Source organism: Gallus gallus, chromosome 5, assembly GCF_016699485.2.
Source record: "Gallus gallus isolate bGalGal1 chromosome 5, bGalGal1.mat.broiler.GRCg7b, whole genome shotgun sequence".
Lineage (NCBI taxonomy): Eukaryota > Metazoa > Chordata > Aves > Galliformes > Phasianidae > Gallus > Gallus gallus.
Window position 1 is genome coordinate 23,458,895 of NC_052536.1, and position 20,558 is coordinate 23,479,452.

At 58.0% G+C, this 20,558-nt stretch overlaps 3 protein-coding genes and 1 long non-coding RNA gene across 10 annotated transcripts in view; 2 read left to right on the forward strand and 2 right to left on the reverse strand.

The window, feature by feature from the left end:
- Positions 1–4,073, forward strand: C11orf94 (chromosome 11 open reading frame 94). Of its 3 annotated transcripts, none has more exons than XM_040700498.1 (4): positions 1–237; positions 411–478; positions 573–725; positions 3,707–4,073. In XM_040700498.1, exons 1-3 carry the CDS (start codon positions 170–172, stop codon positions 704–706), a joined length of 270 nt encoding a protein of 89 aa, XP_040556432.1. In that variant the 5' UTR covers positions 1–169; the 3' UTR covers positions 707–725; positions 3,707–4,073. The 3 variants fall into 3 exon arrangements, with proteins under 3 accessions (XP_040556432.1, XP_040556431.1, NP_001376573.1); XM_040700497.1 differs by lacking the exon at positions 3,707–4,073 and adding an exon at positions 1,582–1,803 and having other exon boundaries at positions 13–237; NM_001389644.2 differs by lacking the exon at positions 3,707–4,073 and having other exon boundaries at positions 73–237.
- Positions 1,059–15,154, reverse strand: MAPK8IP1 (mitogen-activated protein kinase 8 interacting protein 1). Of its 4 annotated transcripts, none has more exons than XM_421126.7 (13): positions 15,034–15,154; positions 10,465–10,570; positions 7,970–8,203; positions 6,836–6,946; positions 6,154–6,235; positions 5,081–5,956; positions 4,652–4,727; positions 4,068–4,240; positions 3,735–3,844; positions 3,498–3,617; positions 2,826–2,896; positions 2,467–2,565; positions 1,059–2,072 (listed from the first exon to the last, which is right to left on the reverse strand). In XM_421126.7, exons 1-13 carry the CDS (start codon positions 15,117–15,119, stop codon positions 2,000–2,002), a joined length of 2,217 nt encoding a protein of 738 aa, XP_421126.5. In that variant the 5' UTR covers positions 15,120–15,154; the 3' UTR covers positions 1,059–1,999. The 4 variants fall into 4 exon arrangements, with proteins under 4 accessions (XP_421126.5, XP_015142704.1, XP_015142706.1 ...); XM_015287218.4 differs by lacking the exon at positions 15,034–15,154 and adding an exon at positions 11,771–14,368; XM_015287220.3 differs by lacking the exon at positions 6,836–6,946.
- Positions 14,353–19,326, forward strand: LOC124418027. The gene is made up of 2 exons (XR_006939496.1): positions 14,353–14,608; positions 16,922–19,326. It is a non-coding gene; the product is annotated as an uncharacterized LOC124418027 (long non-coding RNA).
- Positions 18,262–20,558, reverse strand: part of CRY2 (cryptochrome circadian regulator 2) — a 20,326-nt gene continuing 18,029 nt past the window's right edge. For both annotated transcript variants that reach the window (XM_015286915.4, NM_204244.2), the window contains exon 12: positions 18,262–20,199. The gene's annotated coding sequence lies outside the window, so the exon portion shown is untranslated. The remainder of the gene's footprint in view (positions 20,200–20,558) is intronic.

A 20,558-nucleotide genomic window follows, 5' to 3' on the forward strand; every position in this document is an offset into this window, starting at 1 on the left:
GGTGTCCCTGCCTACAGCAGGGAGGGTGGAACTAGATGATCTTAAAGGTCCCTTCCAACCCAAACCATTCTATGATTCCAAGTACAGGAGAGGAAAAGTTCTTGAGCTACCCAGGTGGTTCCTCTGTGACCTCACTGCAGAATGTGAGTGGTGAGCGCCAGAGCTCAGCATGCGGTACTGGCTCTTGCTGCTTGCTCTGCTGCTGGGGGCCGTGCTCCCTCTGCCCCTGCGCCAAAGGTGATGACACCTCTCCCCCACCTCTTCCCTGCCCCAGTACCTGCAGTGGTGCCACGGGGGCTGGATGCTCCTTCTGTAACTGCAGCACTCCTGGACCAGGCTTGGGCTTGTAGTGCTGATGTAGGCAAGTTCCAGAGAGCTTTGGGCTCACTCCCACTGGTTTTCTTCTGCAGCTATTTTGTCCCTGAGGACTTCTCTGCCCCCCTGGAGCTCCCACAGCAGCACTTTGGCTTGGTGGATGGTACATATCTTCCCTTGAACTCCCTCCCATGCACTCATTCCTCCAGCGATGACACAGACAGCTCCCGAGCCCTCACCCCGCTGTCTACCCACAGATTATGGCATTAAACCAAAACAGCCTCACTTCAGGATCACGGCACCCCGGAAGCAGCTAGCAGGACTGCAGAGGGCTGGCAAAACCAAACGTGATGAGCTTGACCTGGAGTACTACTATGATGTCCAGCTGTGAGGGACAGCGGGGCATTCAGGTAGGTGTGGGGTGCAGGAGCACAGGCTCTCCAGCCACACTACAAGATAGGAGGAGAAGCTGGAGGAGCTGGGGTTGCTCAGCCTGAAAAAGAAGGCTGAGAAGGGCTATTACTGCTGTCTTCAACCTAATGGCAAACACAGGGAAGCTATAGCTAGATTCCTTCTGGCACTGTAAATGGAAAAGCAAGAATTAAGTTATGCCAAGATCTTACAGTGGTCTCTGACCTCCAAGGTGTCCAAACGTGAGAAACTCTAGCTCCTTTTGGGCTCCCCAAGGGAAGGAACAAGCCAGGGCCCAAACCCACCCAACACAAATAGCACTGCAGCCCTGCTCCATGAACCATCATATTTAATAGTTGTTGCCATCACAGCAGATCCAGCTGAAGCACGGCGACCGCTGGCTGCAGGGACCAGGAAAGCTTTTGTACCTCCCTGGAGATGTGTATGGCTCCCTGCAGGCTTTAGCCCTTCCCTGCTCCGTTTCTGGCAGGCACCCCAGTCTACACAGGGCTGAGAACCACCGCAGTGGGGCGGCTCAGCCCTGTCCTGCCTCTGCCACCTGCAGCTGGAGGGGATAGAGGGGGACAAGGACAGAAAAACGCTCCCCTCCCCATGGTGTGGTCACTGCAGAGAGGTAGGAGGGAATCTTTCTCTCCCCAGGGCACAGATACGAGAGGAGGGATGGGGACAGAGGCAGGGGTGAGCTGTCTCAGCTCGTTCATCCTTTCTCTGGCACTCAAAGAGGAGATGCTGGGCTCTGTCCTTTCTGCCCAGCAGCCTCAGCCTCAGGGCCAGGCAGGGAAGCGATGGTCTCTGCCCTGGCAGGAGCCATCATATAGTTCTTGTTGGCTGTAGCTTCTGTGTCTTCATCCTGCAAGAGTCTGACTCTGCCACTGCATTAGAAGTCACCCCTGAGGGATGTGACGGGAAGCTGAGCCATGGTCACAGCAAGGAGACTTTTTCACCCCAGCCTGCAGCGGGGAAGGGCTGGAGAATGCCAACCCCTCCAGCACTCACAGGCTGGGCAGCCAGTGGGCACTTCTCAAATAGAATAAACTAAATATTTTGTACAATAAACACGATTTGTCCAGCCCTCCCCCCTCCCAACCCCCCAGCCTGAGGAAGGGGAGCCATGAAAAGAGGCAGCACGGGGCCCTGGGAGCTGTTCCCTGGGCCTGCTTCTCCTCCAATCTCAAAGCAGCTCTTGTCCATGCACGACGTGGAAGGGGCGAGACTGCAGCCCTGGCTGTGCAGCAGGTGCCCGTGCCAGCCCCTACTCCAGGTAGATGTCTTCCGTGGGGCACGTGTACTCCACATACTCCTTGTAGAATTGCTGAAAAGCCCTCCTGCAACACAGCATAGAGCAAAGCTCAGCTGCACCCCCCCTCCCCCCCCGGCATTTGCAGAGCCCATTTTGCTTCCCGTCTCACCCTTGCCCCCTATCCTGCTGTCAGGTTGAACCCTGATCCAGCTCTGGGAGCCTCATGCATTAGTGCCCAGAGGTGCTGCTGGAACAGAGCCTCCATCTCAGCTCTGAGCTTCCACACAGCCCCTGGGTTTCAGCCATCTGCCTGCAAAGCTTTGCACTGGGACTTGTTCCAGCACTGTCAGGAACATGCTGCCTATAGCAGCGTCAGCTCTGGCTCTATCCCTGAGCCTCTCACTGTAGGGAAGAGGTGCCAGGTTCTCGTTCCTCCTGTCCCTCAGGAGGGAGCACCTTCCTCCCACCCCAGGACTTACCCTACAGACTCCGCCAGTGGCTTTGTGGACTCCTCTGACACAAAGACGTGGCAGGCAAATCTGTGGTCAGCAGGGTGCTTGGTGATGAACCCAAAATATCTGAGGGTGAACAGAGCAAGTGAGACTGGACTGGCAGACAGGTAGGAATAAATACCCGTGCCCACCCTTGGCAAATGGGCTTGGGGCTCAAACCCCAGCAATGACCACTTCCTGAGCCCAGGCCCGTATCAGGGATGTGATTCCCACCCAAAGGCTGCTCCTCACAAGAAGCTGTGAGATGAGGATGCTGGGAGGAGGAAAGCAGCGATGCCTCCATGTGTTAAGGCACTGATAGCTGCCCCACGCTTCCTGCTACTCACTTGTTGTTCTTTGGATGGTATCCACAAAAGGAAATGTTCTTCAGCTGGAAAAAATGGCTACACTTGTTTACCTGGGGGACAGATAAAAGAACAGTCAAAGCTTCCTTCCTAAGCAGTCCTGTGGGACAGCTGGATTCCGGCTTTGGAAATGGGTGCTCAGGCTGAGCCCAGCTCTCCACAAGTGTACCCACAGCCACGCTCCTGCACCCCGCCCACAGGGGAGGTTTCCAAAAGGCTTACTGGGAAGGCTTCACTCGTCTCTGCCCAGCATCTTGCTGTGCTCTGCTAGGCTACTTATGGAGACCACTAATCAGCAGCTTGCAATGCCCAGCTAAAGAGATTACAGGAAGATCTGGAGGACACCACTCAAAATAGTAGCAGAAAGGTTTAGGAACAGCTGACGGATTAGGGGTGCAGCTCAGCTCACAGCATCCTAGCACAGCAACATGCCTGATATCTGTGAGGGCACCAGTCTGCTGCATAGCCCAATCTTGGGATCTCACTAGGCTTCAAGGACCCCAATGGTGGGCCTACAACCCTTTGGGTGGTGTTTCTCGTGGAACAAAGAGCACATGGGATGGAGACCCTTAATTTCTACGTGGACATGCATGGGGGCACCGGCAAGCTCAGAGCAGCAACAGTAGAAGGGACGAGGTGAGCAGGGCTCTCTACCTTGCTGTGCTCCTTGGAGTCATCGGCTTTCACAGCTATCTTGACCCCACGCACGCTGATCTCCAAAACACAGCTGGAGGGTGGGTTAAAGTGCACAGTGAGGCGGCGTGTGGTGGCAATCTAGGGGGGAGACAGACACATAAATCCCTGGCATTCATAGGCAGCATGCAAAGATGGCTCACCACTTCCCATCTCCTCCCTGCTCCCAGGCAGGCTCAGCCCACAGCGGGACGCTACCTTCTGCATGGCCGCGCACAGTACATCATTGCCCTTGTGATAGGGAACCTGCACCGAGCCGAGGAACTTCACCCGAAACTGGTCCACCCAGTCGTTGCTCTTGGCCAGAGCTAGAAGACAGAGCACATGGCAAGGATCACCTCTGTTGGCCATCTCCGTGTCCCCAAACTTGCACCGTTCCCCACCCAGCAATGGGTGCAAGCTCTGACCACTACTGGCTGGAGCTGCCCATGGCCACGCCATTCCTTGCCTCGTGTCCTCCTTCCACCCCCTGTACTGTGGTGAGGAGATGGGCAGGAGATCAGGGACGTAAGCAGTACAGAGGCTTGGTACCTGTTATATGGTCTGGGTCCTTGGTGACTTCAATAGCATAGTAGGCAGGAAAAATGCCCCGGTCCCCTGTTCGCATGTTGTAGGCCTCGTACCAATAATCTTCTGCCTGCACCTCCACCAGCAAAGGGTCGTCCACCTCCAGCTCCAGCTCGTCCGCATGGCGAGGCACAAACCTGGGCAGGGAGTCACTAGCACTGTGCCGGCTGGCAGCTCTGGTGGCACGCTCACCCACACACCTCTAGGCCAAGGGCAGTGCGAGGCCTGCAGCCGGCACAGCTGGGGAGCAGGTGGAAGGAGCTAAGATCTGATGTGCTACATAGATACCTGAGTGGGTTCAGGCTCAAAAGGAGGCAGTACCTGGCACTAATGCAGGGTTTCCCCTATGGCATCCCCCACGTGGCTCCCAGTGGTCCTGGGTGCCCTGGGAGGTCTCTCACCATTGGGAAGATGTTGCCCAGCCAGTACTGGGCTCCCGCTGGGCCTGCTACCAGCCTAAGGACTGTGGTTTAGTTCACAGGCTTCCCATGCTGGAAATTCCATGGTTTGGGTAGGACCAGAGGGCACTGCTTGTGCCCCGCACTCACCTGAAGACAGCGCGGTGGGTCTGTTCCTGCTCCTCACCATTGATCATGCAAGAGAACAACCCAAAGGACTCGGCACCTGGGGAGGAAGGTAGAGGGGCACGCTGCAGCTTTGAGGGGTCAGCACCACACACAGGGAAGGACAAGACCCTCAGCTCACGCCTCACAGCCTCAGCTCAGGTCGTGCTGACTTGGCCATCCCTCACACTAGACAAAAAAAACAACCAGCTTGACAACTCCAGCTACCCTTGTCTACAGCTCACGAGGCTTTTCCAGCCCACCCCTCCCTAACCACAAGGGAAGAGGTCACAGGCCATGGAACGGCCTTCTCCATCTCATTGGAGGTCCCGCAGGGCACCCAGGGCTGGGCAAGTTGGTACCAAGCCAAGTTGATGATGCCAAGCCCACATCCTCCCCCTGCCCAGCACTCACTGGAGGAGCGCGCCCGGCCACTCATGAAGACATTGAGGAACTTCTTGGAGAAGTGGATGTCCGCCTCAGGGGTGGAGTCCTCAGAGAGGCAGACCGAGTCGCGCTTCAGCGCATCCTCCTCGTACTCCTCGCCGATGGCTGACTCGTAGGGTGAGGAGACGCAGTTGTCGTAGACAGTAGCCGAGTCACTCTCATCGCTGTAGCCCGAGTAGCACTGCTTGAGGCTGACCAGCTCCAGCTGCACGTTCTCATCCACCACCAGCGTGTACTTGACCGAGTCGTAGGAGAGGGCGCTGGTGTCCGAGCTCACGGACGCTCTCTGAAGGCCATGGCCTGGCCGGTAGCCACTGCTCCCACCACCGCAGGAGGCCCGGGGCAGGCTCGTCTTGTCAGGGGAGGACATGTAGTCCAGCACCTCATCCTCCTCACTGATGGAGGGGTTGGTTTTCCCAGCCAGAGCTGAGTAGCTGGAGGTGTCGATGTCAGAGCTGATAGACATGCGGTTCTCACTGGACTGTGACAGGAACGGCTTTTCGGTCTCCAGCGGGTCTGAGTTCTTCTGCACAGGCGTCAGGTAGATCTCCTCAGTGGCCTCCAGCCTCACGTCCGTCTGGTAGCGGATGCGGTCCCGGTGGGCCTCGGGGGCTCTCGACGTCACCACCACCACGCTGGCACCGTGGGGCGGGGGTCGGCTGGCAGCCTGGTGCTTCTCGGGGGGCCGGGATGAGGCAACACAGGCGGGTGCCATCTGGGTGGCCGCCGTGCGCCGGCACGGGCTCTCCGTGGATGTGCCACGGTCTTTGGTGGAGGTTGTGCTGTTTTGGTGATTGACCTCATCACTCAGGCAAACGTGGTCATGGGGAGGGGTCTGCTCACCTGCGAGGAGAAGAGCAGCGTTGGCGTTCCCACTGATAGGGATGCCCCAGACTCAAGCTGGACACGTGCCCACTGGGGACAGTTTTCCAACCTTCTGCTTCAGCAAGGCTTGCCCCAGGCCCTGGGCCAGGGATTGACTCCTAGGAGCTACCAAAGAGCGCGAGGGGCTGCTCTCGGCCACCAGCCCCACAACTCACCCGTCTTCAGAGGGGACGATGACCGGGACACCCGCTCTTGCCAACTGTGCTTTTTCCCCAGAGAGTTGTTATTCAGGGTGTCCTGGGAAGGAGAACAAAGCCGCCTTGTCACCCCAGCAGTAAACAGCACGTGGCGCCTGTCCCTGCCCGCCCCACAGCAGTGCGCAGAAGCCAGAGCCATCACGGTCCCTGGGCAATGCCTGGGACCGCCCAAGCACTTCCTCACGGTCACTGTGACCATCCTCAAGTGCAGCCAGAGCACGCTGTGCTCCCAGACTCTGCAGATGGCTCTGGGGGCAGCACAAGACTTTGTCCCTCTGCAGCAGTGGCATTTTCTGCGCTGCTAGTTTTTGTTCAAGCTTGGGATTCTTGGGGGTTTTCTCCTGCAGCCATCAAAAGCAGCACAGGAGCTGCCCTGCTCTCCCCATCAACATGAAGTAATCCTCTGCCTTAAAGCCCGCTAAGATCTATGGGATTCCCTGTCCTGGAGCACAGGGACTGTGTTCCTGCTGCCAGTTTTATCAGACCCTATGTGGGAAAGCTCCTGTCCCCAAAGTCCTCAGCACAGGCCATGCCCGTGGCTCCCAGTACGGCCCCACAGCCTCCACCATCCCCTGCAAGGGCACCATCATCTCCCCCTCCCCAGCCCACCATCTACACGACCCACACACCCCAAAAATACCTCTCCGCAGGTCTGGACGCTGGTTGGGACCAGCTGCCCGGGGGGGGCCTTTGCTGTCCCCGTCCCCCCAGCTGGATGTGGCTCCCACGTGCCACCGGCTCCTCGGGGTCCCTGCGCAGGGTGGGACAAGGCTGCCTGCTGTCCCCTTGTCCATTATGCTCCAGCAGGCTCCCCCCACCCCCCGCCTCCCCATCCCTGCTGCCTTTGTCCCCGGTGCCAGCTGCCCCGCAGCCATTGTCCTGGCTCCCTGCCCTCCTCCTCCTCCTCCTCCTCCTCCCACCCATGGCCTCAGGCAGAGCTGGCATCAGCTGCAGGTTCCAGGCTGGTGACACCCAGCTCCGACAACACCCCATCTGTCACCCGCAGGGACACCTGCCTCTAGCTTCAAGCCCCTCAGCTGCACGTCACCGCCACAAAAATCCTCCTACTTAGCAAGAGAAGCCACTGCTGAAGGCAGGAGGAAGGCAAAAATAGCCCCGTGTGCAGCACACCTTGCATAGCTCTGCAAGGTTTGCAGGAGAGATGGGGCAAAGGGATTCCGGCTCAGAGGGTCAGCATGCACGGCACTCCGGCGTAACCCTCCTGGGGACAGCCCCGCTACTGCATCTGGGAAAACGCTTCATCCAAAACCTCCTGCAAGCCCTGAGAGCGAGCAAGACAAATCCCCGTCCTCCCGACCACCATTTCGGGCAGTGTGATCGTCGCTGCGATTTTACACGGGGCGCTGACACTGATGCCCCTTTGTCGGGTGTAGCCGCCCAAGAGCGGAGCCCCGGTCCCAGAGCCGAGCACACGGGGCTGCGTCACCGGCCCGTCCCAGGCTGCAGCCGGGCGCTGCCAGCCCCTGATCTGGGACGCGGTGCTGGGACGGATGGCTCATTCACGCGTTCAGGATGCCACGCCTCATTAGCTCCCTGTCCCCGCTAAGGTCTCTCTCTCGCTCCCGGCCGCCTTATCCCGGCCCTACGGGGCCCCGGGCGGGCGCAGCCCACCCTCGAGCCTCCCCACGCTCGGGGGGCTCGGCTCAGCAGGGAACGAGCGCATCCCCCCCCGCGTCCCTCCACGCCGCCGTCTACGCCCCCATCCCCGGCAGAAGCCCCCGGTGCCGGGAGAGCCCCCCGGGCCGGCGCTCACCTGGCTGCGAGGCACCTGCGGGAAGAGGTTGAGCGTGGTGGGGCGCTTGGGCCGGTAGCTGTCGGTGCTGGCGGGCGGCGGCTCCTTTTGCAGGGGCTCGGGCGCCGTCTGCTCCTCGGCCGGCGCGTCCCCGGCGGCGTCGATGAGGTCGAGCTGCAGCATCTCGGCCTGCAGTCGGCCTCCCTCCCCGCCGCCCGCCGCCCGCGCCGCGCCGCCCGCCCGGCTCACGCGGCCCTGCCGGGATCAGCGACGCGGTCAGCAGGCGGGGCGGGATGGGACGGGATGGGACGGGACGGGGCGGCCGGTCGCAGCCTTTTAAAGGCGCAGGGATGCTCCCCGCGGCTCCCCGCACTCTCCCCCGCCAAGCCCTCCCCACCGACGCGCCTCTTCTCGGACACTGCGAGCTCCGCAGCGCTTTAACAAGGAAACAGAGGCATAGGAAAAGGAGGGGGGGTGGGGGGGGGGAAATCCCGGCTGGCTCCGTGATACCTAGCTAAGGTGGGCGTCTGCGAGGCAGCTGCTGCCAGCCAGCCCAGCCTGCTAGCGTGATCCCGGCTCACTGGGAAAACTCAGAGGAGGAAAGTCCCACAAGGACGCAGAACAGCAAAACAGTTTGAGCAGCATACGCCCTAGGAGCAGTGCTCCGTTCAGGATTCAGTAGCTAAGAGGAAACTACAACCGCTGTCGGTCTGTGTTAATGGGCTGTAGCACAACAGGCGGTGCTGCGGCCCTGGGCACGGATGGATACCACTCATTTCTCTCTAAAGGAAAGGCCTCGCACTCCAAAGGTGCTGGAAAGGAGAGTCAGGGACAGAGGAGGCTGTTTAAAAGCACCCTAAGGGTGCAAGCAGCCGCCGTGCTGCTGTATCTCAGCCCGGCTCGTGGGATCCCAGAGCAACCTGGTGGCTGGCACCGAGCCACCACACTGCTGCCATCAGCCTCCGGGTCAGGCGGCCGCAGCTGGTGCAGGTTGTGCCGAGGCAGGGATGGTGGCAGGGGGAAGCCTGGCACTTCCAGGAGCCTTACTCTGCCAGAAAACCAAAGGGATTTGTTCTTCCCATGGCTGGTTCAAGACTTTTAGTGCATCCAGCGCAGGCCCAGAGCATGAAGGTTTAATACAGGCATATCCCAGCTCTTTTGCCTTGAGCACTCCTCCTGACGTTCCCAAAAAAGGTTATTTTACTTTCTTTTTTCCATTTTTCATTCCTGCGTCAAACAGTTTCAGTGGGCACAACGAGCCCTAGCACTGGGCAGCCCGCTATCCTGCCTGGCAGCAACCAGAGGTAAGGAGCCCTGCACTTCCGAGACAAGCAGAACGAGGCCAAACCCAAAGCCAAGACCTTGCGCTTGTGCTTCACAGCCTGCCTCGCTGCACCCCGCCTCCAAGGAGCCAGGCGCGCCTTGCAGCCTGCGTGTCGGAGCCACTATTTCTGGAGATCTGCTAAAATAGCCCGCGATGAAGTCATCATTGTTTTTCCAGGATCAAAACTAAAAAAAAAAAACCCACCCCAAATCCTCTGTTGAGGTACTGGGCTGTTGAGGTACTGTCTTCTGAGAGGGTATTTTGCTGCTGGGCCTCTCTGCCTGCTTGCCTGCCTGCCCGCATCCAGCAGCTGCCTTCTCCAGCTCCTTCCTTGTTTGCAGGGGAATTATGGCATCTGCCCTTTCCTTGGGGACCTCTCACTGAGGATTCGGGTTGGCTCCTGCCCTTAGCAGAGGCCACATCCCTACAGGATGCAGCCAGCAATCCCATATTGGGGTTACTCCCAGTTTCCCAGGCTCTGCACAGCATGTGGAGGCAGACCCTACCCAAACACTCCCCCGGGCCTGGCTACTTCCAGCAGCCACCTACATCAGGCTCTCATCTCGTGAGACCCATCCTCTCCAGCTCTGAGAGCGCCTGGCTCTCCCCACCCATGTTCCAGACTGAAGAGCCCTCTCACTGCCGCTGCTTTCAGTTCTGCTCCTCGGGAAATCCTTCACATCTCATGTAAACCATTTGTATGTATTTTTAGCAACTGTTTTCTGAGCGTGTAAGCTCCTGCATTTGGGATCAGCTCGCTGTGTCCCTGCAACCAGCAGACCCCAGGGTGCCCTACAGTGGATGCTGGGCAAGGCGCAGGGCTCAGTGCCGGTGCCCCAACCACCCCTTCCATGGCACAGGGCTCTGCTTCACGGTACAGAGACACAGAAACTCCTTGACAAACCCCACAACAGAAGGATTCTGTCGTAAATGGGCAACACGGCACGTTTTTCTTACCCTCATTCCAAGGAAGGGTTGCAGCCCCTGTCCTAACAGACCTGGCAGATCATAGAGTTCTCCTCCAGCACCAGCCTCTCCCTCCCCCAGGAAGGTCCCATATGAGAGGCTGCAGGATCCCACCAGTGCCTCCCTGAGAATGGGTCTCACCACAGCTCCCTGCTCACTACCGGCACAAAACTGATGGGCACAATGCAGAACCCCATCTCGTCCCCGCCCCAGCGCATGCTCTTACCCGGGTGGCCAGGCTGTCCTTGCAGTGCAGGCTGATGCCACACTCATCGGTGATCTCAGAGAGGTCTTCATCCTCAAACTCCTCGAGGCTGATGTCGTGGGTGAGCCTGGGGGGAGCGGAGACCGCTGTCACACACAGCACCCGGGGGCAGGATGCAGGCAGGGAGCAGCACCAAGCCCCTCAGGAGGGGCTCTCTGGGTCTTTACTGGGAAGAAGGACCAGGAATAGGGATGCTTCTGGAGAGGAGAGCCAAGGGATGGCAGGGCACAGCTCGAAGGTGGACTCCCCAGGACGTGAGATCGCATTGAGACCCGCAGCCTTTGCACACACCTACCTGCTAGCCGTGGAACGAGCAGAGAATGGATCCTCACAAGTGGGCTCAAGAGCTGCCCCAGCCAAGGTGCTCCCTGGTACAGAGAGCAATGAGCTCCCTGTGTGCCGTATTCCCTCTCTGGGGTGGCTGCAGCATCCCTGCAGCCAATGGTGCTGCTCAGCACCCCAGTGAGCCCCTGAAGGCTCCCTTACAGCCTCACACACTCTTCACGTCCCTTTGGAAAGTTTGCAGAGATTTCCTTTTAGCGGCTGCAACTGTGCTAACTGCCCTGCTCCTCACGTGCTCACTTGCATCCCCAGGGAGCTCCTGGCTCCTGTGCATTAAAACATTTCTACATCGTACTACCGCAGTGTTCCTCGTGCTTGTTCCAGGGAGGAAAACACAAAAGCACAGCCAAAGAGTCCTCTGCTGGCCGTGGCAGCTCCCCTGCAGGGCCGCGAGGGATGGAGGTGTCCCCAGGGGATGCAGAGGGGCCACGCTAAGAGGGTCCCACATCCCCCACTGCTGCTGCCTGCAGAGACGCAGAGCAGGAGGCTCTCAGCACAGTCTTCAATGCACAAATCGATTTCTTCTCCAGTTACATGGGTCACCGGTGTCATTACCATCCGCTCATTACTTCTACCCACCACGGGTCCCAGCACAGGGCACAGCCCTGCTTTGGGTATGGGGAGATGCTGTGTGGGCAGCCAGTACCATCCCCATCTGCACCCACGGGCAGAAGGGACCCCCGCGTGCAGCCCTTTTGTCCCCACGCTGCATGCTGGCAGCTCCCTCCTCCTGCCCCATTGACAAACCCCACACATTCCCACGCCCACAGCTCCTGAGCAGCCGGGAGAATTTTGTGCTGAGTTTGCTGCTGCCCCGTGGCACCACTCAGGGCAGAGGGCGACGCACCCACAAATGAGGGGCTGTCCCTCGTTCCCACGCACAGCCCTAAGGACAGCCCTCACCCCAGGCCTGCCGGTCCCCTACCATTTCTCCCAGTGGTCTTCCAGCCAGCTCTCCTCCTCCGTGCTCGACTCCATGCTCGGGGGCAGCTGCATTGAGGAGGACCCTTCCCCGGGGGGCACGCTCCCACCTTGAGGCAGTCCCCAACCCGTGGTGAGGAGAGGACGAGCGCCGGGTGCCCGCTGCCCCAGCGCAGTCTATGGCTGCTGGCGCTGCTCCGTCTCCTCACTGCGCAACCTGGGCAAGCTCATTAAAAATAGATGGAATCAGCTGTCCTGGAGGGGGAAAAAAAATAAAAAATAACCTCCCCAGCTGAGCTGATGCCAAGTCCCTGCTCTCTGCCGGGGATGCTGACTGCCTCCGCCTGCCAGCCAGCCAGCCCGGCTCCTGGGAGGGCTCCAGGGGCCGGTCCCCACACCCGCAGCGGGCATCTGGTTACCCAGTGCGGGTGCCCCTTCCACCCACTCCTTCCCCTGCCCTTGCTGCACCGAGCGAGGGAAAGGAGAGGTCCTCAGCAGGCCTCCCGGTTCAGTGCTGCCGGTGGGTTTTACTTGCTGTGCTGAATTTGGTGTCTCTCGGTTTGTAGATAGCGGCACCCTGGACTCCACGTTCCGTATCAGCTCTGCCCAAGGGCAGCTGCTCTGTTCAAATCCTCCTGGCTCAATGGAGTTAATTAAGAAAAATCTCTGCCTCTGTGTTACTCTGCCCTTTCCTCATCTCACAGGGATGCTCCAGGACTTCCTGAGGGAGGCGATGAAGGCTCTCCTTCATCACCCCCCACGGGGAACACCCCTGCCTTTCTCTCCTGCCCCTAAAAGAGGCTGAAAACACCAGCAAGGCAAAGCAGCTCTCGCTCACATCAGCTCTATCACAGCCCAAAAAACCCTGAGCGGGACTGACAGGGAACTGCACCCACAAAAGAGCGTCCCATCTGCTCTCAAACACCTGCGACAAGGATGGCGCCCCCTGGTCTACCATCCAAAAACGGCGAGTGTGCGAGCAGCCCTGGCTGCAGGGTTTGGCTGCGGGAGTAGCATGGCTGTAACTGCAGCAACACCGGGAGAGTGCTAACGGGAGTGTAGTCTACATCCCCTCACAGGGAGGGGGCATTTATTGTATCACACCCCCCTGGCTGCTGCCCTCGAGGCACTCGGCTCTTCAGTCTGCCTCCCAGCTCCAGCCGGCTTGCTCTACAGCAGGCCCCAGGCAGGAGGAGGAGGAGGAGGAGGAGCTGTGTACGCCCACAGCATCTTCTGTGAGCAGCCTGTTGCGGGAGGGAGCCAGTGGGCGAGCTGGGGTGCAGGAGGGGCTGTGGGGTGGGCAAGAGATGGGAGAATAGGGCAAGGAGATGAGATCAGGCTCAGCGGGGTATGGGCTCTGTGCTGGCACTTGGTCAGGGCAGCACGGCGTGGAGGGGGCCCAGCGAGCCCAGCCGTCAAGGTCCCTCAGATCCAGACCAACCTTTGGTATCCCATCACAGAAATCAGGGTCGCCCACCTCAACACCCGGCACATCGCCTCAATGCCCAGCCCGTCACTGCCTCAACACACCGCCCTTCACCTCATCACTCACCACACCGTTGCCAGGACGATCAGCCCATCGCCTCAGCACTCAGCCCATTGCCCCCACACAGCCCCTCAGACACAGGTGCGGCGGGGCAGTCCTGCTGCGCCACCTTCCCATCTGGGCACAACCCTGAGCACGAGGCTTTTGGAGGACTATGTGGAGGATGGGAGAGACGACTGCTTTTGTTTCCGGCTCCTAAAACGCCATTGCAGCAGTGGGCAGCCGCCCCCAGAGGCCCTGTGCCTGCGGCTCTCCCCTCACCGCCAACCACCCCCCAGCAGCCAACACCAGAGCCACCAGCCCCGCGGCCTGCAGCCCCCCCCAGCCTCAGTGCCATCACCTGCTCACCACATCCTCTCGCTATTCGAGTCACCACGTCACCCCCTGCATGAGGCAGTGCCCCTGGCTGAGCAGAATCCCTGGGGACGGTGCTGCACACGGGGACAGCCCGATGCCCTCAGCCTCCACCCCCTTCCTAGCCCGGCGGCAGCCGTTCCCCACGCAGCGTGCAGCTGCTGGGCGTGCAGCTCTCCCAGCCATGTTGCAGCAGCGCCCAGCGGCTCAGGCAGGCAGCGCTGCAATCGCAGGCGGCCACTGGAGCGCCCAGTGAGGGGACCTGGGGGCAGAGGGCTGAGGGAAACGGACAGAACCTGACACAGCTTGACATCATCCGGCCACCAACCTATAGATCGGCAGGGCTGGCAGGCTGAGCATCACCCAACAGCTGGTGTCCAGCTGCAGCCCCAGGTGTGAAGCCTCCGCTCATTCCCACCTCCGACGTGTCACCACGAAACCGTCCAGCACCGACCACACTCATACGAGCAACACCACCTCAGCACCCCAGCGTGCTGGAGCCGAGCCGAGAGCAATGGCTGAAGATGTTATGGTCCCAGAAGCACCTGGCCTGCCCAGGGTGGCAAGCAAGGCTCCCTTGCTCACCGTGCTCCTTTACCCACCGAACGCATCCCATCCCACAGCCGCTAGCAGGAGGCACCAGCAGGCCCGAGCCCCCCTGGCCCCGTGGGTCGGCACCTCCGGCCGTGCCCGGCCCGGCCCATGCCGTCGGAAGTCCCCGCGAGAGGCTGCACCGGGCGTCACAGGGGCAGCCCCCCCCCCCCGATCACAGATCGATGGCTATAGCGGTGAGGATGTGTCCTGGCACGCTCACCCCTGCTCGCCTGGGGCTGCTGCTTCCTTCACCGGGGGAGGGGGGGCTCTAGGAAAAGGCTAGAAAAAGGCTTTCCTGGGGGTGGAGAAAGAGATGGAGCTTGGTGCTGGGGAGAGGTGGCGAGACAGGTGAGGAGACTGGGGGGGGGAGGGGGGGGGGTGACAAAGGGGGTGTGGGGCCGAAAGCGGGAGGCTCAATGGGAAATGGGGGCAGGTATATGGGGCCGATGTGGGAAGAGGGGGGGAATGAAGCAATGTATGGGAGTGCTGAAGCAGTATTGTAGGGGATGATGGATCAGGTGGGGTTCAGCGATGCACGGTGTGTGTGTGGGGGGGAGGGGGGGGGTGAAGGGACACGCGAGGTGGGTTAGGGGTCTGGGGGTGTCAAACGGCTGTACAGGGCGGATGCAGAGCTGCGGGAGGTGGGGGCCCGCAGTGGCTGCGCGGGGCTTGGGGGGGGGGGGGGGGGGGGGGCTGCGGTGGATGGGGAGCGGAGCCCCGGGGTGCTGCGGCCCGGGCAGCCCTGCAGGGGTCCCGGGGGAAGCGACCGGTACCTGAAATTGGGGGGCGAGGCGAGGTGCAGCCCCAGGAAGGGGGAGGAGGCGGGCGGGGATGCGGCTCCTTTCTCTCGCTCCGCCATTCCGTGGCTCTCTCCATGCAGGCGGAGGGAGGGAGGGCGGGCGGCGGGGAAGGAGCAGGGAGGGAGGATGGAGGACGGAGGGAGGGGATGCTGGCGGGGCCGCCGAGGAGGGACGTACCTGCTGCCGGGGGGGCTCCTCCCGCGGCCCCCCAAGCTGCAGGGCAGGTGTGCCGCAGCTAGACTCCCCCGACACACGCACCCAGCCGTGCTCACAGCTGGAGGCAGTGCCCAAGAGCCCCAATAGCTTGGGGTGCTGGGGGCTCCTGCCCAGGGTGAGGGGCACACAGGACCACTCGCAAGAGAAGGGGCACCCTGTCACCCCTGCCTTCCTAGGGCATCCCTCCTGTGCCAGCCTCCCTTGGCCCCAGCCTGCAGCAGGGGAATGAATGCCTGGAGCCCACAGATCAGATCTCGCTGCCCTCTCCCACCCCTCACCGGCCTGCACCTCCCTGGACCGGGCAGATCCACTCTCACATCCAGCTGTGGCCCAGAGAGCATCTTACGTGGGTGAACGTTATCCCCTTCTGCCTTTTCCCAGCAGTTCTCTCCCCCAGGCCTCTCCTGCCACACACTGTGGGCTATCTCAGGAAACCTCGCGGGTAGCGCTGCATACAGCAGTGCACAACACCAGTTGGTACGGGTGGCACTGCCTTAGAGACAGCGGGTCCATCCGTGTGTCTCAAACTGCGGAGCTGACTGCCTTCGAGGCGATGGTATTGCTGCTTGGCCAAGGCCCAGGCCATCAGCTGCTCTGCCAGAGAAGAGCAAGCAGAGCCCTCCAGGCACACAGTCCTGCTCTCAGATGGGAGCCTCAGCCTCCTGCCAGACAGACTCAGAATTGATGTCACTCCCGGCCAGCATGGACACCAGCACCCACCCACTGGGTGACCGTGGTACCCCGGGAGGCTGGGTGTCCCCAGCTAGGAGATCTGCTCCAGACTTTTGCCCATACCACTGCTCTGTGCATCCACCTGCTCACACACTGCAGGACCCTTGGTTGCTACACAGGACTTCTGGAAGCCCCACTCCAGCTGACCCCGTGGTGGCATGGAGACACCAATCGTGGTAGGTAGGGTCTGGAAGAGGAAGGTTATTAGTGACCTTCTGCTGCTGCCCTGCATGCCTTGCTTCCTGCTAGCACCCGGCACTGCTTCCCTGGCTGCTGCTGCTGGGACATGCTGGCTCCCAGCTGACCTGCACCCATCTGTGCCAAGGAGCAGGGCTGCACTGCACATCACCACACTCCTGCTGTCAAGGAAATGCAAAGCTTCTCACACTGTGGCAAAGGATTGCACCTAATACCCAGAGAACAGTCACAACAACCTGCCCAGTGTGAGGGCTGTCAACTCATTTTGGGCCACAGGCTTTGCAGCTAAGATGTCAGAGTGCTGTTAATAAGGGGCTTGGGTAGAAACAGTTGATTGAGTTACATCTTGAATTTCCCCAGGCACTGCATAAAAGCCTCTGTGCTCCCCAGCAACGTGTATGCACGTATATACCCCGCAAATCAGTGGCTGTGTATGTGCTGCAGCCAGTGTCTCTGCTCACAAGGCATCCATTGTCTCACCCTTTCAAATTGTCTGTCTGACCATTGGGCTCAATTCAGAGCAATTCAGCCTTAAATTAAGCCCCAGGAAGGGTTTTTCTGCTCCTCGCCCCAGTGGAACCAGCTGCTCTAACCCAAGCTGCTCCTTCTGCCCCCAGGTACAGTCATGCTCCAGTTTCCTCCCTGCCCCATTAGCCACAGCCCCAGCTCCCAGCCCTTCACACCCAGGCACAATTTCTGCTTCCAAACCTTTCAGCCAGCTGCTCCTGAGGCCAATCCAGCTCATCCTTTGTGAAGACAGAAGAGACACGGGAGAAGGGAATTTCCCCAACCTTCAGCACATGAAGAAATCACTTACTCTGCTAGAAATCCTCGGCTCACCACTTTCCATCTTCAACCACGTCACTGCAATTCCTTTGTCAGGGAGAACAGATATTGCGGCAGCACAGCGAAACCTCAAAACTGACCTCCCCAGGTTTAATTCACATTATCACACTCTGCACAGAGACGGCCGCACCAACTTTGCTCTTATCTTCTATGGCACAGGCTGTCATTTCAGAGCATTTTTGTTACATCGGCCACTTGAAGCATCGCAGTGTACTTTCCAAGCCCACTAGTTCCTTGCTGGAGACAGAGAACAGCTGAGCAATAGCAAGCACCTTGACCACACCTCTCTCAGGCCACCAATGCATTGCACACGGCAGACCACATGTGGCCTCTTGTCTCCAGCACCTCTTTGCAAACAGTCTATCTCCGAAATCTGGCTTTTTCTTGTCAGGCTTTCCCAACACATTGCTAAGTTTTGCTGGTTACTAAGGAAATATCGTACCCCCAAGTCATTTTTCAATGACAGAAAGAAATCCCTGTTTGGGACGCCTCTACTGAGTCAGAGCGTGTAGCCAGCCAGCCCTGAGACGTTATCCCAGGAAATGGAAATCCCCTTACTGGCACACACTTCATGATGCTTCCTTTGTTATCACAGCTTCCAGCAACCCTTTGCTCTTTCCAGAAACAAAGATGGTATCTTCATTAATAGCTATTGATGTTTCTTCCTTTATCTGTGAACTAGTGAGCAATTTATTGGCTTTTTTTTAAGCTTGGTCAAGCTCAGCACCCACAAACACATCTATGTAAGGAAGTTGCAGCAGTGCTGAATCTGCCATCTGGTAATGTAACTGAATATGCCCAAACTGAAACGCTACGGGAAACAGACAACAGTCATCCCCTATTCTGCCTCTTTATCCCAGTTTTACACACCTTTATCATTTTGATGGTTAAAAAAGAAAACAACAGTGATGGAGTGGATGACTCCCAAACTACTTCACAGGATTCTTGCAGGCTTTTCCAGTACCTCTGGCATTGTGCATCTCTGTGCTGCTCTCAGTTCTGCTCCCAGGACTGCTGCTTTTCCAGTTGCCACCATCCACATCATCGGCGCTGACAGAAAGCTTGCAAACATGACTTCCACCTCACCCATGAAGCCTTCCAAGAAATCACTTGGGAGATTTTGCACTCCCTACCCATGGCTCTTTATCCCCGTGGATACAGCAAGAAAATGCCACTTAACAAATGAAATAATTTAAATGACAGCACAGAGAAGGTTAAAGACATTTATATATACACATATATATAAAAAAAGTCATATTTACAGACCATTGCCTAAGCACGAAACTCTCCAAACGACAGAATTGGCTATTTCTGTAGTCTAAGTATACAAAGTGCATGTTTTTCCCCTTTCTTCCCTCTGCAGCAGAAGACGGGGTGGGGAAGGTCACCTTTCCCTTATACCTTCCTGCCCACAGTGGGAGCAAGGTCTGGGTCAGAGTGAAGGAGACAAAACCTGCTGATTACTGGGCTATCCACTAGGGACACTCTGATCAGCAGCTTAGAAGAAAGGGCTGGAAAAGTGACTCATTTACTTGGACAGTCTGCCCAATGGGTCAATGTCCCAGGGAGATCACTTGGAAGGAAAGGTTACTCGACTATTCCACCACTCCGCTTCCTGCACCGCTTCGGGTTCCCCAGATACATTTGAGTCAATTTCTACTTGCATCCCCATTGCTCTGGGCTCCAAAACTGACTCTGCATAAGCTCACGTATAGCCCCGCACTATTTACGACAGGGTGGGGGGATGAAAGGTTTTGGACAGCAAATGAGAACAGTGCCAAAAGCAGCCCACTGCATGGGATTGGCTACTTGATGTGATCCCTCTTGAAACTCGCCAGAACAGAGGCTCTTCTGCACTACCACCGCCCCTTTTCCTCTCAGGTGTGCAGGCAAGCAGAGGCACTCTGCCAGCACTGCGCTGAAATAACATCCTGCAGCAGGACCAGGCCAAGAAGTGCATGGTTAAGAGGCAGGGAAGCTACATGGTTGTCCTGCTAGACTATACTGCACCAGCATGAACGTGAATGGGAACTAGGAGCAGTGCACAGAGTATGAGATTCAGGGACAATACTGTGCAGAAACTCAAAAAAACACAGATGTCAATACAGGAAAGAACAAACATCCACGCAGAACTGACAACAGACTTGAGCCCAAGGAAGACTCACTTCAAGGAGCTACCATCCTCTATCAGCACAAGGCGCTCCACAGGCTACTCACTACAGACTGGTTACTCCATTTGAGAGAGCTCTCAATCAGGAAAGGAAACGTGGTGAAGCACTGAGCCCCAGACTGTTATCCCCACCAGGTACAGCTCCCATGTTATGTGGATCAGAAAGCTTTTGTGAGACTGCTTAATCAAATCAAAGCACGGCCTTATTCTCCAAAGAATTCCTCCTTCTCCCAGTCCTTTCCCTCCGTGGCAAGCTGCTCTGAAGCTGCCCATTGCAGGCAACAGCAGTATGGCTTACCTGGCAGCAGTGAGATGCTTCTGCAAGGCAAGTTTTAAGTGCCTTACAAATGTAGAGACAGTTTGTGTCTCTTTGTTCCTATACTACATTATCCTTCATTTCTTTTTCATCTGACATGTGCATCACTGGATTTACTCGGGAAGCATTTTAATCCCAACCAGTCTAGCCTAAAAAACAAATACAGAGAGTTCCCTGTTTTCTCTAGGATGGGTACTTTGGATATTCCAGCAGCTTCCTCAATTCCAACTACAATTTGAAGTTGCACACCTCGTTGCCTAGTACTAGAGATGAGAAAGAATATCCACTATTGCTGACACGTGCAGATGCCGCTCTCTCTATCAATGCAGCAAGACACATGCATTGATCCATTGTCAGAAAAGACAGAAACACTTGAGAGTGAACAAGCTGAAAGAAAGCTCTTGCCCTCCTAGATGTGGGCAGATTTAGGGCATGGCTGAGAAGAGACGTATTTGGCTCTTTGGAGATCAGAAAGCCCGACATTCCCACGTACACATTACACGGTGCCCCCCTGTGGCAGCTATTGGAATTACATATTTTATGAGGCCCCCGATTTTCTGTTGCAGATCACGACTTCCAGTCCTGCGCAGGCAGCAGTTCCTGCTCCTCTGGTCACCTCTTCAGCACTCTCATTCTTCACTTGCAAGCTGCTTGTGGATGGCTGCAGAAGAAAGCAGAGGAGAGTGTTTATATGAGTTCCCCTCGTACCAAACAGCTGATATGACCAGCTCTTTCCCTTTTGGGGTATGGAGCATTTCAGGCTGAAGAGCTTCCCCTCCTCCAACCCGTGCCCTCACGACACGTGCAAACCTGCCTGCACACCCTTCTGGGAGGGGAAAAAACCTCACTAGCTCAAACCCAAACACACCTGTGCTCTGTGCTTGCTCTAGAAATAGGGTACTGCTCTCTGCTGGACTACTGAGTGAACAGCTTGTCGAGCAAAAGCAAAACAACCAGAAGGCAGACCACTGCCAAATTACAGGGCTATGCAGTTACAGTCAGGAACCACCTCTCTCCCCA